General features: G+C 34.7%; 2 protein-coding genes across 3 annotated transcripts; both read right to left on the bottom strand.

Moving 5' to 3' along the window:
- Nucleotides 1-2,884: 2,884 nt before the first annotated feature.
- On the bottom strand, nucleotides 2,885-4,511 carry LOC131629471 (UDP-glycosyltransferase 79B30-like). Its single transcript, XM_058900258.1, has one exon. The coding sequence runs from the start codon at nucleotides 4,383-4,385 to the stop codon at nucleotides 3,003-3,005; it is 1,383 nt and encodes a 460-aa protein (XP_058756241.1). The 5' UTR covers nucleotides 4,386-4,511; the 3' UTR covers nucleotides 2,885-3,002.
- Nucleotides 4,512-8,098: 3,587 nt separating this feature from the next.
- LOC131629435 (transcription factor VOZ1-like) lies at nucleotides 8,099-12,268 on the bottom strand. 2 transcript variants are annotated; one of them, XM_058900221.1, is made up of 5 exons: nucleotides 12,113-12,268; nucleotides 11,701-11,924; nucleotides 11,442-11,600; nucleotides 8,985-9,606; nucleotides 8,099-8,779 (listed from the first exon to the last, which is right to left on the bottom strand). In XM_058900221.1, exons 2-5 carry the CDS (start codon nucleotides 11,920-11,922, stop codon nucleotides 8,325-8,327), a joined length of 1,458 nt encoding a protein of 485 aa, XP_058756204.1. In that variant the 5' UTR covers nucleotides 11,923-11,924; nucleotides 12,113-12,268; the 3' UTR covers nucleotides 8,099-8,324. The 2 variants fall into 2 exon arrangements, with proteins under 2 accessions (XP_058756204.1, XP_058756203.1); XM_058900220.1 differs by having other exon boundaries at nucleotides 11,701-12,253.
- Between the last annotated feature and the right edge of the window lie 3,920 nt (nucleotides 12,269-16,188).

Raw genomic sequence — 16,188 nt, 5'->3', positions numbered from 1 at the left:
ATAAGAGACAATTCATCTTTTTAGGTTCATTGAATAATCAATGTATCTGGTATGTATATTGACTAGATACATTAATTATTCAATGAATCTAGAAAAGTGAATTGTCTCTTATATAAAGGAACAGAGGTAGTAGTAATTAGGATTTAATTTTCTGCGTTTACTTTCCGCACCTTATAATTATAACTGTGGTTTATGTTTTCTGCTTATTTTCATTAACTGCGTGGTTAGTAATTTAGGGAGTGACAACAGTTAATAAATTTAGTTTGCCTAATACAAGATAAATATCTGAATATAATCACGTGATTGTTGCATCCACACACCTTTAGGATAATTCCTCTTATGCTGCCTTCGATCAAAAATAGTCAAGTCCCTCGGATACGAGGATGCCTTAACGAATGTTGCCCTCAGTTCATTATCATCATCAAAGATCATAAGTCCCTTCGATGTTGCCTACGATAAAGGATCTTGATGATAGTCCCTTCGATTGTTAAGGTATCCTTATTGGTTGCCTACAAATGATTATTATATCCTTCTCTAAAGACTACCTTCCCTCTTTATGATAGGGACAGTCTTATGGCGAACGATAATCCTCGATGACCCTTTTCACATCCAATGAAAGGACTACCAGCCTAACAATTGGTATGGATAGTCCCTTCAAACGAAAGACTAAAAAACACAAAAGACGAACTTAGGGTAGGTAGTTTTTAATTGCTTGCTCACAATCAATTCAAAATGCTTTTCACACCTCCTATTTCAAAAAAAAATCAAAAAGGCTAGGCTTATTTACAGGCTAAAGTCCTTATTCAAAAATCTTTTCTAAACACACACGACACTTCTTTCAAATAATTCAAACAAACAAAATGAGCTAAGCAATTAAGAGCCCATGGGTAACCATGGATACAAAGGGTGCTCATACCTTCCCTTTATATAACCTACCCCCCGAACTCAAAGTCTTTTAAAAGGTCTTTCTTGTTCTTTTAGCCTTTCCAATTGGATAAAATAAAAGTCGGTGGCGACTCTTGCTATCCGCAACATTTCCTAAAAGTCAGTTCTCCCACCGTGTTACAGGATACTTGCAGCGACACAAGACGCTTCATCACCGGTTTCAGCATTTTCCTTGGAGATTCTCTCATCTCATGGAAATCTAAAAACAACAAATCGTCTCTCGTTCTTCATCGGAGGCTGAATATAGAGTCGTCGCATCCAATGTATATGAACTCTAATGGCTCACTTATCTTCAACATGATCTCCATGTCAAATTCATCCATTCTATTGTTGTATATTGCGACAATCAATTTGCGCGTCATATTATTGCTAATGTTATTTCCCACGAATGAACAAAACATGTTAAATAGATTTACATGTTGTTCGTGAAAAATTACTTGCGAAGTTGTTCCAACTCCTCCCCATTCCTAACTCAGCACAACTCACAGACATCTTCACCAAGCCCCTTGATCTCACCCCTTTCACGACCATTTTATCCAAGCTTGGTATCTCAATCAAATTCGCTCCAGCTTGAGAGGGTGTATTAAGCCTATTATTGTAATATAAATGTAACTGTATTATGTTTTATATTGTTACGTTAAGTTAGGATTTGTTACACTACTATAGGAGAGTTTCTTACCTTTACTGCACCCTAAGCTATCCTTGGTGATATGTATATATAGCAAATATCTCTGTTGTAATTCACAAGTGAAATAATACAGCATTCCTTATTTCATATTAATATTTGATAATTAATGTATTTAGTTTATATGGACTAAATACATTAATTGTCAAATGAACCAAAAAAATCAAATTTGCGTATAATAGTAACTAGAAGGTGTGCACATTTTTCATACAATTATTGGATATTTGATTTATAGTATATGAAAATATGGTTAATTCACACTAAAGTAAAATTAATTCATATAGTTGAATTTAGAGGTGGCAAACGGGAATGTTCGTGCCCATTTATCCCACCCCACAAAAGCCCGTAAAAAACGGGGCGGGCGGACTTTTTTGAAAGTGCTGGCTCAATTACTAGGCTCGCCCCGTTTCGCAAAAGACAATTCTCAAAATCTATTACAATTCTCCTTCCACCATTTAAGAACATTCAAGTCATCAAAATTTTGATAACTTAAATCCACACTTGCCTCCTACATTTAAACATCAAATTGAGAATTTCCTGTTTCTGTTGCAAGTTGTTGTTTTTGTACTCTCAAATCCTATTATGTTAAAACAATATGTTATAGCATGTTAGCAATCTAGATATATTTGGCAGCATATTAGAACAGCATTTAACAACACTTTACAGCAAACAACAACATTTAACTTCACTTGTTTTGCAATTGACAGCACTTAACACAACATTTTAACAGCATTTAACACTTATTTTGCAATTGACAGCACTTAACACAGCATTTAACAAAACTTATTTTGCAATTGACAGCACTTAACACAGCATTTAACAACACTTATTTTGCAATTGACAGCACTTAACACAGCATTTAACAACACTTATTTTGCAATTGACAGCACTTAACACAGCATTTAACAGCACTTAACAGCATGTGCAAACAGCCTTTCACAGCACTTAACACAATATTTAACAGCAGTTAACAGAATGTATAAACATTTTACATCACTTATTTTGCAATTGAAAACACCAACAACATTTAACATCACTTAAAACAAGTTTCAAATTAAAACAAGCATAAAATAATATATTAAAACAAGCTACTTACATTGGACAAACATTAAAATAATCACTCATTCAATTAAATTAAACACATTTTCACATAGTTAATTGGATCCTACACTACACAGGTGTTAAAAAGGATGTAATGAAACATTTTCAATAGCAAAATACGACCACAACTATCAATAGTAACATTTTAATCAAGATTATGAGTGATGACCATACAAAACATACATATTAGAAAGAAAAAAACAAATCCAAAACAAAAACACTTCCATATATTGAAATTGGTAATTACTATATTTAACTTTATAAAGATAAATCAATTCTTTTCCACAACAATCTCTTGAAGCTTGTTGCAGAAATCATCAATATAAGATGACTCAAGATCTTTATTAAGTAACATCTCTCTAATCTTAGCATGATTAGCCCTCACTTTCTTACTGCTTTCATTTTCATCATCCATCACAATTCTCACAGCTTTACAAACACTATCTTTACTATACATTCCATCTTCATCTTTCTCAACTTCAACGCCAACTTTCAAGTTATTTCCCATCATTCTAGCATTCAATATCTGATCACCAAAATTTGGCAACAGAACCAATTGACACTTATTCACCAATGCCTCAGACAAAGAACCTGAACCACAATGTGTAATGAAACACCCAACAGAAGGATGTTCCAAAATCAGTTGCTGTTGAACCCAACCACCATAAACAACACCTCTTCCTTTAATCCTTTCTGCAAACCCTTCTGGTAATGCTTCTTCAATTGTTGCAAAACCAAAAGGTGGCTTCAAAGCTGCAAAATATGGCATACCAGTTAACTCAAGACCAATCATTAATTCTTGAAATTGATTTGGTCTTAAAACACATTCACTTCCAAAACAACAATAAACAACTGAATCTGTTTTGAATCCACCAAGCCAAGTTGACCAATTTTCATCCAAAACAGAATTTGGTTTTTCAAGTATAACAGGTCCTGAAGTAAGAACCGGTTTGTTAAACTGTTTCTGTATGTAGCCAAGATAAGGTCCTTCAATTTCTCTGCAAGTTCTGAATCCCAATGCATCAGCTTCATTCAATGAAATGGCTTGTCGGTCATAGAAAAGAACATTGCTACCAAAAGTTTCTTTCCTTTTAGCAGCAGAAGCTTTTGCTTCAAAATGATAAAGCTTGATGGATGAATCAGGGTAACCAGAAGGAGGTTCCATGAGATCAAATTCTGTTAAATTATTTCCCTTAAAATATCTAGCTGGTGATAGAGTGTAACCAACCATAACCGAACTAGCAGTGCAATAATGAAGGGCTTTGATACCTAAACGTTTGGTTACAGATGGAATCCAATGTGTGAAATCGTAGAAAACAACGTGAGGTTTGAGATTAGTGAGATGAGTTTCGATGTCGGGCTGTGTTAGATCCATGGCAGTCATGAGGTGTGTTTGTAAAGGGTAAGGGACATCAGCTGTTGTTTCTGCATTAGGAGGAAGACCTTCAACGTGAGGAACTGTGATAGTGATGAAAGTGATTAAGTGAGGGTGGAGATTGAATGGTTCTAACTTAGATTGTGCTGTTTTAGGTGTGAAAAAAGTGATTCTGTGGCCTTTTTTTGCTAACTTGTTAGCTAGGTGAAGGAATGCAGTTTGATGACCCATGGCAAACCATGGATACATTGCTATGTGTAAAGAAAATGATGAATCCATAGTGTGTTGAAGAAAATGTAATATGTGTTGAATGTGTGGAAGTTGCCTAGTGTATATAACAATAGGCTTATATGTTTTGCATGTATCTATGATATTGAGTCAAAGTATGAGATGAGTAGAATTCATGGTCAAAATAATAGTAACAATTATGGGGGGGTGTTATAACCACCAAAGTGAATGAATGCATGCAAACACCCGAATGGAAGTAATAAATTAGATACAGCTGACCATGGGTTGGTAGGTAGACTCGTGTGATTAGATTAGATAGGAGATTTTAGGTGAATTCTTACCATTTCAATAGAGGTTCAAAATTTTTAATCACTTGGATAGGGACGAAGTCGGGAGTTAAAATTTATAAGGAATTGAGTTTACAAATGAAAATTTAAACCAAAAACATAAACGGTAAATTCAAGGGTAAATATTTTTTTATCGTATATTCGGAGCTCATTTTTTTAACATAATTAACAAAACAAATCAAATATTCTACTATTGAATTGTGAAATAAATGAACATCTATATTAAAATGTGTATTATTATTTTAATTGTGGTGTATTTTTTTTTAAAGATATAGACATATATTTTTATGTGAGGATATCATATAAAGTATACAAATATACATTTTGCAGATGTAAGGCATTTTTATCTTACATCATTGGTTTATCATAGTAGTGATGTATCAATTCAAATTGCCTTTTGGTTCTACTGGTTTTTTATTGGGTCATGTGTTATTGAACTATATACATTATGGCAATTTCTTTTCCTAACCTTGTTGTTGTTGTGTTAATTGCACCTCTGAAAATCCAAAAATATTTTTGGGAATTTTTAGAGATATATCTTCGAACGCACTAAATCTCATTTTTACCAAAATTTGATTCGGAGATGCATATCAGAAAACATCCTAGAATCAATTTTCCCAGCATTTTTCAATGAGAATTATCATTTACTCTGAAATTCTGACACGTAGAGAACAAATGTCGTATACGATGTCAGAACACCAGAATGTCGAATGTAGTATCAAGACATCGTAACAACACAAATAACAATAAACAACTTAAAGTAAATAACACAAGGTAATTGTTAACATAGTTTGGTGCAACGTCACCTACATCTGGAGGCATACAAGCCAAGAAAGAAAACCACTATAATAGTATCTGTTTGAAGTCCTATGTAAACAACTTCCGGTTTACACTTCGTACCTAATCACTACCCGTGATGTTTCTATCTAAGACTCTCTTAGATATAAGACCCCTCTCACTTCCTCTAAATCACACAACTCGTGATAACAAAGATAACAATCAAATAGGAGACACACTCTAATAAATAGAATTCACTCTTGCTTAAAAGCTTACGAGTGATTCACAATTACAACTCAACTATCACTCCATCCCTAGCATCAAGGTGATATGAGAGTGGCTCACAAACACAAAGAACAAACTAAACCCTAATTATCACAATTACACGTACGACTCCATGTCTCTTGGGTTTAGAGTCTTTCTTTAAATAGCCTAAGAAAAACATGGGCTTGATGAAACAATTCTAGCTAAACAAGCAACAGATCCAATATAATCTTCTGTAGAATATTCTAGAAGATAATATATTGTCTCCTTACATGTTTTGACACATTATTAAGAAACAAGTCTTCAAAGAATCATATCTTCATACACGCTTCTTGGACTGCAGTATATGTGAATCATATCTTCGTAGAATCTTTAGAGATCTCACGCTTAAAAAAAATCTTCCAAGAATGTGAAACAAGGCACGCTACGGCGTCGTACCATTATGTCAAGACATCTCGTCCAACATCTTTCTAGAACACTTGTTTTAACAAAATGCAGCAATCACAACAAAACCAACCTAACATATACATTTAGTAAAAGTTTTGGCTATGCATATTTGAATATTTATTAGGTGATTTCGAATATGGATATTTGAAAACTTCCCTGCATGAAGTGTGGGCAGAAACATTGTCCAAGTTTTTATTTTTTTAAAATTTGAAGCCATTTAATCAGACTAACAGTGCCATACTCCATAATTTGATTCAACAATTAAAATCTCAAAATAGAATAATGCATTAATAATTAAAAAAACATGTCATAATATTACAAACATAGTTCACAACATCGGGAAAATACTGGTAAAACATCTGAAAATAAATAAAAAGGTATAACTTATTGTGAATGCCTAATCCTAACCCTCGGTTCCTCCTTTGTCGCCGGTAACCCGAAACATTCCACGCCTCAGTAAGAATGGAATGTGCTAGCGCAATTGCATCATCGCCACCTTTCTCAATAATCGCAGACTCTATGCACTCTCTCGTAATCTGCATAATATTATAATAGAAAGGCAACACATCAACGGCATGGTCATCCCTGGCCTGCTCATTCTCCAAGATCTACTCATGAGCAGGCCTAGGTAGACGTCCCGGAGCGTCTAGTGTCATGACAGGGTGTGACACATAATTGAACCTACTCATGTAACCCTCAATATAATGTCATTAACTAGTGGCAGACATACTCCGATACTCCTCTGGTACCAGATAACTCTCGTAACTCGTCGTAACTCGTCCGTATGTCATCAAGATCTCTGCGGACGATGTTACGTCCTATCATAGATCCATTGGTCGTTTAATTTATCTCTGCACTATTAGACCTGACTTATGTTACAGTGTACAGCAACTCAGCTAATTCATGACATATCCCATTGCCTTCATCTACATGCAGCTTATTGCGTGCTAGGCTACATCAAATAGTCACATTTACAAGGACTGTTGTTTCCCTCCACTTCTGCGTTTCACCTCAAAGCTTTCAGCGATTCATATTGGGATTCTTCCAGCAACACAAGACGCTTCATCATCAGTAAGTTGCAATTAGTTCTCTATGAAATGTGAACAATTTTTTTCAAACGAAATTTCCAATACAATATTGAAATTTTCAGTATACACGAAATTTCTAGTAAGTTGCAATTAGTTCTGGAAATTTCAAAATTTGTGGTAAAATCTTATAAATTTTGAAATTTTTAGTATGATCCTGAAAATTTCAAAATTGCTTGTACAATCTCCCAGAAATTTCAATATATCCGGTAAAATCTACTAGGAATTTCAAATTTTCATGTAAAATCTCCCACAAATTTCAAAATTTCTGGTAAAATCTCCCAAAAATGTAAAAACTATTGGAAATTTCAAAAATAAAATCTTCCGAAAATTTCAAATTTTCTAAAATGTGCTTTAAATTTCCGGTATCGCCTAAGAGATTTTCCACATTATAGGGTGCATTAAGAGATTCTCAATATGAAAGACCCAACTTTTATTCCACGCAACACATAATGAACTTCTTAGGCTATGTACAATGGTTTTATTATTCAACACTATTCTTTTTCATTTTTTATACTACACATCATCTTCTCTTTCTTCCACCTAATAATTCAACACACATTCAATTTATACTCACTACAATGATTTTGTTTAATAAAATTCAACATCATATTTCACCACCATTCACAACACACTAAAAAATTTAAACATTTAAAACAACCAATAAAATTTTACAAAGTATTTTGTAAACCCCACTCTTTCCACATTCAACATGTTGAAAACTTTCAACACCAATTAATACACCCCCCATTGTACACAACCTTATAACAATACTTCACACAATGCCAATATTCAAAAGCAGAACATTGTTTGTGTTTTGATTGAATTTATTTTATGAAACTAATTTTGGTCAAACATAAATTTAAAATAAATGACTTATGTTCGGCTAAGTTCACATCAAAGTTAATTGAGTAATAAATTTAACTGTAAAAATCAAAAACTACAAATTCTAGCTTTGAATCGGCATACAATAATATGAACACCTGCCACCACAAGATGAAGCCCACCCTCAAATATGTACAAGTTGGTCAGTCATTTTGCAAAAACAAAATCATCCCGATCCGGAAATTTTAATTTTCAGGCAGGCCAATATTCTCAGACTTGGCCTCAGATTTCCCCTTGACAGATTTTCCGCTGTCTGGCGATGGAACGGCAGCTGTTAGCTTTCCCATCTTGTTTTGTAAGTCATTTAGAGATTCCTTAGTCACTTTTCCTTTAGGACTTTTCTTTTTATCTACAAGCTTTAACTCTAGTCTGTATAATGCACAACCATCCTGGTTATTGATCTCGTACTCGTACAAATGCCACTCAAGATAACTAAGAGGCTGGGGATCCATGTAATAGGATCTCTTGTGTCCCCCATGTTCCTTCATCACTTGCTTCCTTGATTCATGCCAACCGCGCCCACTGTAATCAGGGAGTGATCTCTGTTTCCTAGTTCCACTGTCGAACGCCCTTCTAGGCTTGTCAAAGAACAGCCACTCCCTAATAGTTTCACCCTCAAGAAAAGAAAGGTCAAAGAACTCTGCACAAAAAAAATAATAATAACGATTTAAGTTTTAAACATAACAAAATAGATGAAAGTAACAAGTATAGATAAACAGATTTCTTCTAAATCACATTTAGGATTCGCTCGATGGTCGGATGAGACAAGATAAGATAAATAAATTATTGTACTCTGGCTTAATCCAGTGTTTGATGTGCCAACATATATAAACTTGCATGCTAACCTGAAGCATTCCAGGGGGCTTTGGTTGAAGCAGCGCCTTCACACTTAGGTATGCCCACTTCTTTTCCCAGTGTCTTTGCAAGAACAGCAGCAAACAGAGGACCGTCTTTTATATCAATGCCACCAGGTCGCAAAATGGGAGTCATGCCAGGGAGACCCTCACTATTTGCTAAAAGCTCATGATTAGTACTACAGTAGTCCAGGCACCGTTCTAACCCTTGAGCAGGTCTGAAACAGTCCCACAGTGCACATTTTGGGGCTAGAAAAGCTGAAGGTGGAGGGCGGATATTTGGAAGAATGTTAGGTGTAAGATTGTCTCCAAATTGTGTGGTGTCACTATCCACGAAAAATTGGCTACAATCAAAGCCTTCTTCAAAACTAAATTGACCTGACTCTGAGTTTTTTATGTCTGTGTTGTGCCCGAGGTTGTGGTCCTGATACAAATCAAACTGACCAATCAAATCAGAGTTGTGACCTACAGTGTTGTGACTCATATCTTCATTTAAACCGAATGGATGAAAATCCAACTGAGTCATGTCTGAGCTATTTAAAGCATTGTTGAATATAGTTGAAGCAGAGCCATCGAAAGTATGATTTAGTGGCTGGTTATTATCAAAACATTTCTGCAAGAATACAACTGCCACTTGTCATCACTTAAAAAAAGCAGGAAAAATAATAGAATGATGAGTAGAGCACAGAATATGATTAAACACATAGAAACACACAGCTCACATATATTCTTTCTTTATGCATTGCTTTTTTTTATAGAAATCACAAAATAAGAATGGACCTATTTTCTTTCTACAGTAAACAATTGTGACAATACTAAATCAGTAATCAAACAAATGCATTTTAAAATTTTCGTTGAATGCATTTTCAAAAGCATATTTTCAAGGAAAATGAAAACATGAACATGTAGAAGTAAATGGGCCCTAGTTCTTTATTCAAATATTTTCATTTTTGGAGCAACTAACCATTAACTAGTTAATCAAATCAAGAAGTGGTTAGACATTCACAACTATGAACATTATTAAACAGTTGAATGGTTCATTAGTCCTCACAAGAAATTTTTCGAAGAGTTCTTCTTTGGTGATTTTACCTCTACAAATGAATTTCAATAAGTTGGAACCAATGTGAACTGAAAAATCAGAACAAGATTTAATATCTTCCAAAAACTTTAAATAACCTACATCAAGTGATCAGATGGGCTAAGCTCAAGTGATACAGTTTGTATAGGGTTATGGTAATTCCCATGTGAACAAGGTTAAAAAATATGTTAGCCAATAGGTTTGTCGGAATAAACTTAAAGACCTCACACAACATGATAAGAATTGGATTTATAAATTAAACTATGGATATCTCTAATGAAAACTGTTGCTTACTATTAGAATCAGAGTTTGGCCAAACTCATCCCTACAAAACTAGCTTGTAAGATAAGAGTCCCCCAAGCTTTATAAACACTACATACATATAGTGAAGGTGTTGGTGGTTGCAATGAAGGCAAGCCAAATGCCACAATTAGGCGATTGGGGGCGGATCCCAATGAAGGCAGAATTTCCAACACACCCCCTCAAGCTTAGGTCTCAATGAGCCTGAAATGTGGGCAATGCCGGAAGCCCAACAACAAATCTAGGATAGGCTCTGATACCATCTTAGAATTTGGATTGGGCCTAACTCATCCCAACATAATCGCCTTGTAAGGTGAGGGTTGCCCAAGCTTTATTAACACTACACAGGTCATATCTATAAGAAATGTGGTACTAAATCCACCCCTTCAAACCCCACATAATGAAGGTGTTGGAAGCTGCAATGAAGGCAAGCCGAATGCCGCAGTTAGACAGCAGTTGTTTAAAAAAATAATCATAAATAAGAGGGGAGGGGACAGACAGAGAGTATTCGGTATTTTGTATGTTGGTTGGTTTGAGAGAGCCTAGGCTCTCTAACTCCAAGTGGGCAGTTATTTTCAGTTCTCTCCCTTTCTCTATCTCTTACAGCAGTTTCTGTACTTTCAGTATGTTCCTTTTGCAACACAACTCTGTTAGGAATTTAGTTTCATCGACAAATTCACACGTAACTAACCAGTAAATTAAGAGTAAAACAGTAGAATTCAAACTGGTTCTAACATTTGGTATCAGAGTTCGGATCCTTGAAGCTTCTAATGTATGAAGAAAAAAATGGAACCATGGATGAGAATTTAGAAGAGATGCAGGCAGTGGTATTGAGCCAGCAACGCAAGGTAAGCTAACCTAACCAAACCCTTTGAATGTCTATACTCAGTTATGCCATGAACAAAAAAAAATCACCCTAACTGAAAATGTAAGGAATTATAACAAAAACATTCAACTGAGCAAAGCATGATAAGCAAAAATAATTAGGGTGGGGTTCAAAATTAGAACAAGACTAGCTAACATGCTACGCGTATATAAAGGACTCTCGAGAACAAGTGAAAGAAACCTACCTCTTGAAAATACGGATAATTGTTATCACTAATGTTATTTTGATGGAGATCAGTCTTCAATGGCCCAGGGTTTGTTAATGGACTTGTTGCATCATCTTTCTCCTCAATCGCTTGCAACAGTTGGGCTAGATCCCCGGTAAAGGAACCAAGGCTCCCATCCTATAGAATGCCAACATATATAACATATAAAAATACATTTAATTAAATTTGTTTGCAAGATGGAAAAAAAATAAGCCGCCACATTATTGAAAAGACATACAGCTAAGGAAGTGGCTGGAGACTCCAATTCCGCCTTCCACTCTCGAAGCAACTGATGCATCTGCTCCTCAAATATCACAATGTCATTAGCCCTGCTTTCCTGTCTCGCAGACTGAAGATTGGTGAAAATTCCTTGAATCTTATCCACGAGATATTTCTCCTTCTCTTTCATGGATTTACGAGAAGAAGAGCCGCATTTTCCATTGGTATTTTCTTTCATCATAACTTTTACAAAAAGGATAAATAATTTATAATGATAGTTGATGAGCACAAATAAATAATTGAAGAATTGCAACACTGATGAACACGAATATGAACCCTAATAGTGATAGATAGATGACACTACCCTAGTTGAGCAAGTTTGGGGTTTTGAATTTATAGCAAAAACATGTGATGGGTAAATATATATATACCTTAGGGTTGAATTGGAGAAATAAGAAAAGTCGATCAGAATCAGGAGGAGGAGATAGTTGAAGGAGAAGGGAACCACCCTCCTCCGACTTGGGAGGCGGCGATTTGTTAAAGTGTGAACTTAAATTTGACGCAACAATTTTGGATTTGGGTATATTATATATGTGAATGATTCCGGTCATCCATACTTTTTTCTTTTTTCCATATTTGCCCTTGTTAATGGGGTGCATGATTTTTTCTCAATAAACGGATTGAATTTTATTTTTTTTTGTTTTTTTTCAACGGCTCAATAATTAAAAAAATAAATAAAGAACAATTTTGGTTTTTTTTTATAAAGAAAATTTATTAAATAAAAAAAAATGAAGGGTTGTAAAACCTAACCTATCAAAAAAACAAACAAAAATTGTAGTTTGAATTTCTAACATTTTTCTATAAAAAAATTCAAAAGCACAAATAAGAAGTGAATTTTACGGAGTGTCATAATCAACAACAAAAAAATTGCATTAATTAATCTATTTAAACTTGCATTTCCATCTCTAAAAATGTGAGATATTTTAAATCTAAGAGCGCTTAATGTGTAAAGTATTCTTTCATTTAATTAAAAGATGTTAAGGGGCAGTATTCAAGACAAAGATTTCTCAAAATCTTCATATTACATTATTCGATAATAGGCATAATTTTATGCAATTCAGCTTGAAAGGAAGTATAAATTTAGAGAATTTCCCAATGCACCCCATGATTCTTTCAGCCACCTGGCAAACTTCCATTTATGCCTCCTGCTTTCGTAGATGTACATCTGGAAGCATTTTTTTTAAAAAAAATTGATTTTTTCATAGAGTACTCGTCTACGAAAGCGTAGAAAACCATAGTAAACTGTGGGAAAATACAATGAATTTCAGTTTCTTCCGTAGGTACATCTACAGAACGTGTTCAAAAAGAGTATTCTGTAGTTATACCTACGGAAGAGTTGCAGATATATTTTTAAAAAAATTTATAGAATCGAGTTCGTGGTGAAATTTTGTTTCTAATGGTGTATTCATTTGCTTGAAATAGTTAAGAATCATGATTTTTCTATAGTATATCATAGTAGTGTAATGTGAATGTAATGATATATAAAGTACACGAAAAGAAAACATCTTACAAATAGTGTCAAACATAATAATAAAAATAAAATTACATCAATCTAATAAAAATACAGACATCAAAAGTGTCTCAAACTGAGACCGATGAGACTAGTAGTTCTAATTCATATTCAAACAAAATACGGCCCCCAAAAAAAGCCTAGCTAACATCAATAGTAAAACGTAACTTCGTTGACGTTATCCAAGATAATCGAACTCTTCCGGAGCATAGTCGACCAACACATTGCCATGTGTTGTATGATGAAAATAGATTCAGTGCAGAACAGCTACAAAGTTTTAGTTGTTTTAAATTGTATTTACTATAAATTATTAGTAAAACTTTGTAGCTGATCTGCTCTAGATCTGATTTCATCATACAACACATGGTAATGTTGGTCGACCATGCTCCGGGAGAGTTCAGTTATCTTGGATAACGTTAAATAAGTTATGTTTTACTGTTGATGTTGGCTAGGCTTTTGGGGGGGGCCTTATTTTGTTTGAATATGGAACTTATGTTTTGCTATTGATGTTGATGCATGTTGTGCAATTCTCCTGGTCGGCCATAATATCTGCGTAATACAAATAAATTCGAATTAGATACAATTAAATTACAAAAAACAAAAAAAATGAAATTTTTATATTACGTAAATACAGCTACGGAATGACCTAACGTTCATTGTAACACCCTTCTAAACCCCGCGGAAAATACAATAATAATCAGAGTAAACATGAAATACAAGGATGTCACAACTTCTTTAACATAAAATACCATAGTCATTTGTCATGCCACACGAGGAACCATTTAACATAAATACAATTCATGTTCAACACAGCGGATTATAATTCATAACATTGCATATTCATCATCATTCATGCAAGTTCTCTAATACAATTATAAACAACAAAGACCGACATAATAATTCGTCTCTAAACTAGCGTTCCCCAGTGTTACGATCAGAGCATGACTCGACACGAACTAAGGGCTAGCCTATAAGCTATCTTCACCCAATCAAGACGCCGCTACATCCTTAATCTGAAATCATCAAAGTAAGGGTGAGTTTCATTCGAATTAATAAGCATTATGCAATCATAAGCAATAAAATCTCATAGTAATTATCATCCACTCAATCATACATATAAACAGAATTATTACAACAAGTAAACATCAATCCAACAATATTGGCCATCGGCCCACAACTCATCAATTATACCAATGATCAAGTTATATTAACAACATATTCTTAATACATCAATCATATAAACACACCAAGGCATAACACTGAATTCCATCCAATCATGTTATAACCAATGCATATGATTAAACTGACACTATGCATGTGGTACCATACATGGGATATACCCATCCAACTGATATCCTCATCACTGAGATACAGTTTAACCAGCACCGATTCCACACACAGGGAATCATGCTCACCAAATATCCAGCACCGATTCCACACACTGGGAATCATGCTCACCAAAATATCCAGCACCGATTCCACACACTGGGAATCATGCTCACCATTTTATCCAGCACCGATTCCACACACTGGGAATCATGCTCACCATTTTGATCCACTTTCATCACCGGGATCCATCACCAAAAATGTATGCCAATGAATGCAACATATAACATGCTTACAACATCACCAATCCGATGTAACACATCGTCTCATTATCATCACCAAATCATCACCAATAAGCATGTATATATTCTTAGCATTCATACAAACATATCACACATAGATTCACCACAGTTCACATGTTAATATTAACAGTATATTAACATTCATAAATCATCAATCATCACCACGTTCATGCATCGTTACATCTAACCTCATTGCACACAATGTAACCAATTATCAAACAACCCAACAACATAATCACAAAACATGTATTCATTTACGACATGTTATAAACCAACATCACCCAATGAATATCACAATCTCATCACCAATACAGAACATGCATCAATAGTCATATATATAAGCACATATACATATACTATCTTTCAATTCATTAATAATTAAATCGAGTTTAAAAAGTAAAGTTGGCTATTGCCCATTTTATCAATTCATCAGATAAAGCATCTCATTAGCTTCGCAACGCCCAAAACGGCACATAAATCGGATACTCAGATCAAAAGTTATGAGTTTTCAAAGATAAAACATTTTTAGAAAAAGTGCTGCAGGAACGGGGTTGTCCCTACGTGGGAACCGGTTCCTGGCAGCTTCAAAGTCTCGTCTCTGGTTTTTACTATGGGGAACCGGGTTGTCCCTACATGGGAACCGGTTCCCAGCTACCCAGAACCCATATTTCTCTGTTTTTACAAGGGGGAACCGGTTCGTCCCACATGGGAACCGGTTCCTACGTACCTGCACAGCAAAAATCACCATTTTGACAGCTTTTGCCCTATTCCATAACCCCAATTTCAGGTACATACGAACATAGCACACAAATATCATTGTTTTTCACACAATTACACATTCCAAACAAGTTATTGACATGTATTAACATCATATAATATGAATATCAACAAAACCATGTAATTCATACAATTCATCAAAACCTAACATAAATCCCAAACCCGACACGTACGATTGAACTAGATAACAATCCTAATCAATCATACTACCTACAATCACATAAGGAATACTAACCCGAAGAATCCCCCCTTACCTCAGAGTCGAAACTTCGAAGGATCTCTTCCCCTTTGGCTCTTCTCACTTTCACGTGTTCTCCTTTCTTCAGACTCAGTTTCTGCTTCTGCTTCCTCTTTTTCCCAAATTCCTTATTTTATGAAAAGTAAAATAAAATATTATAATGGGCTTGCTTAGTCAACACCCCCTCTTCTGCTAACCACCACTCTAGGCCCAAAGCCAATATTTCATCATTTTCCAAATAATTCCCAATAAAAATACTAAAATTCCAATTATTTAATTTAAATCCAAATTAAA

This window comes from Vicia villosa, unplaced genomic scaffold, assembly GCF_029867415.1.
Source record: "Vicia villosa cultivar HV-30 ecotype Madison, WI unplaced genomic scaffold, Vvil1.0 ctg.000567F_1_1, whole genome shotgun sequence".
Classification (NCBI taxonomy): Eukaryota; Viridiplantae; Streptophyta; class Magnoliopsida; order Fabales; family Fabaceae; genus Vicia; species Vicia villosa.
Note: the sequence above shows the minus strand (reverse complement) of the source record. Positions and strands in the feature narration are given on the sequence as shown.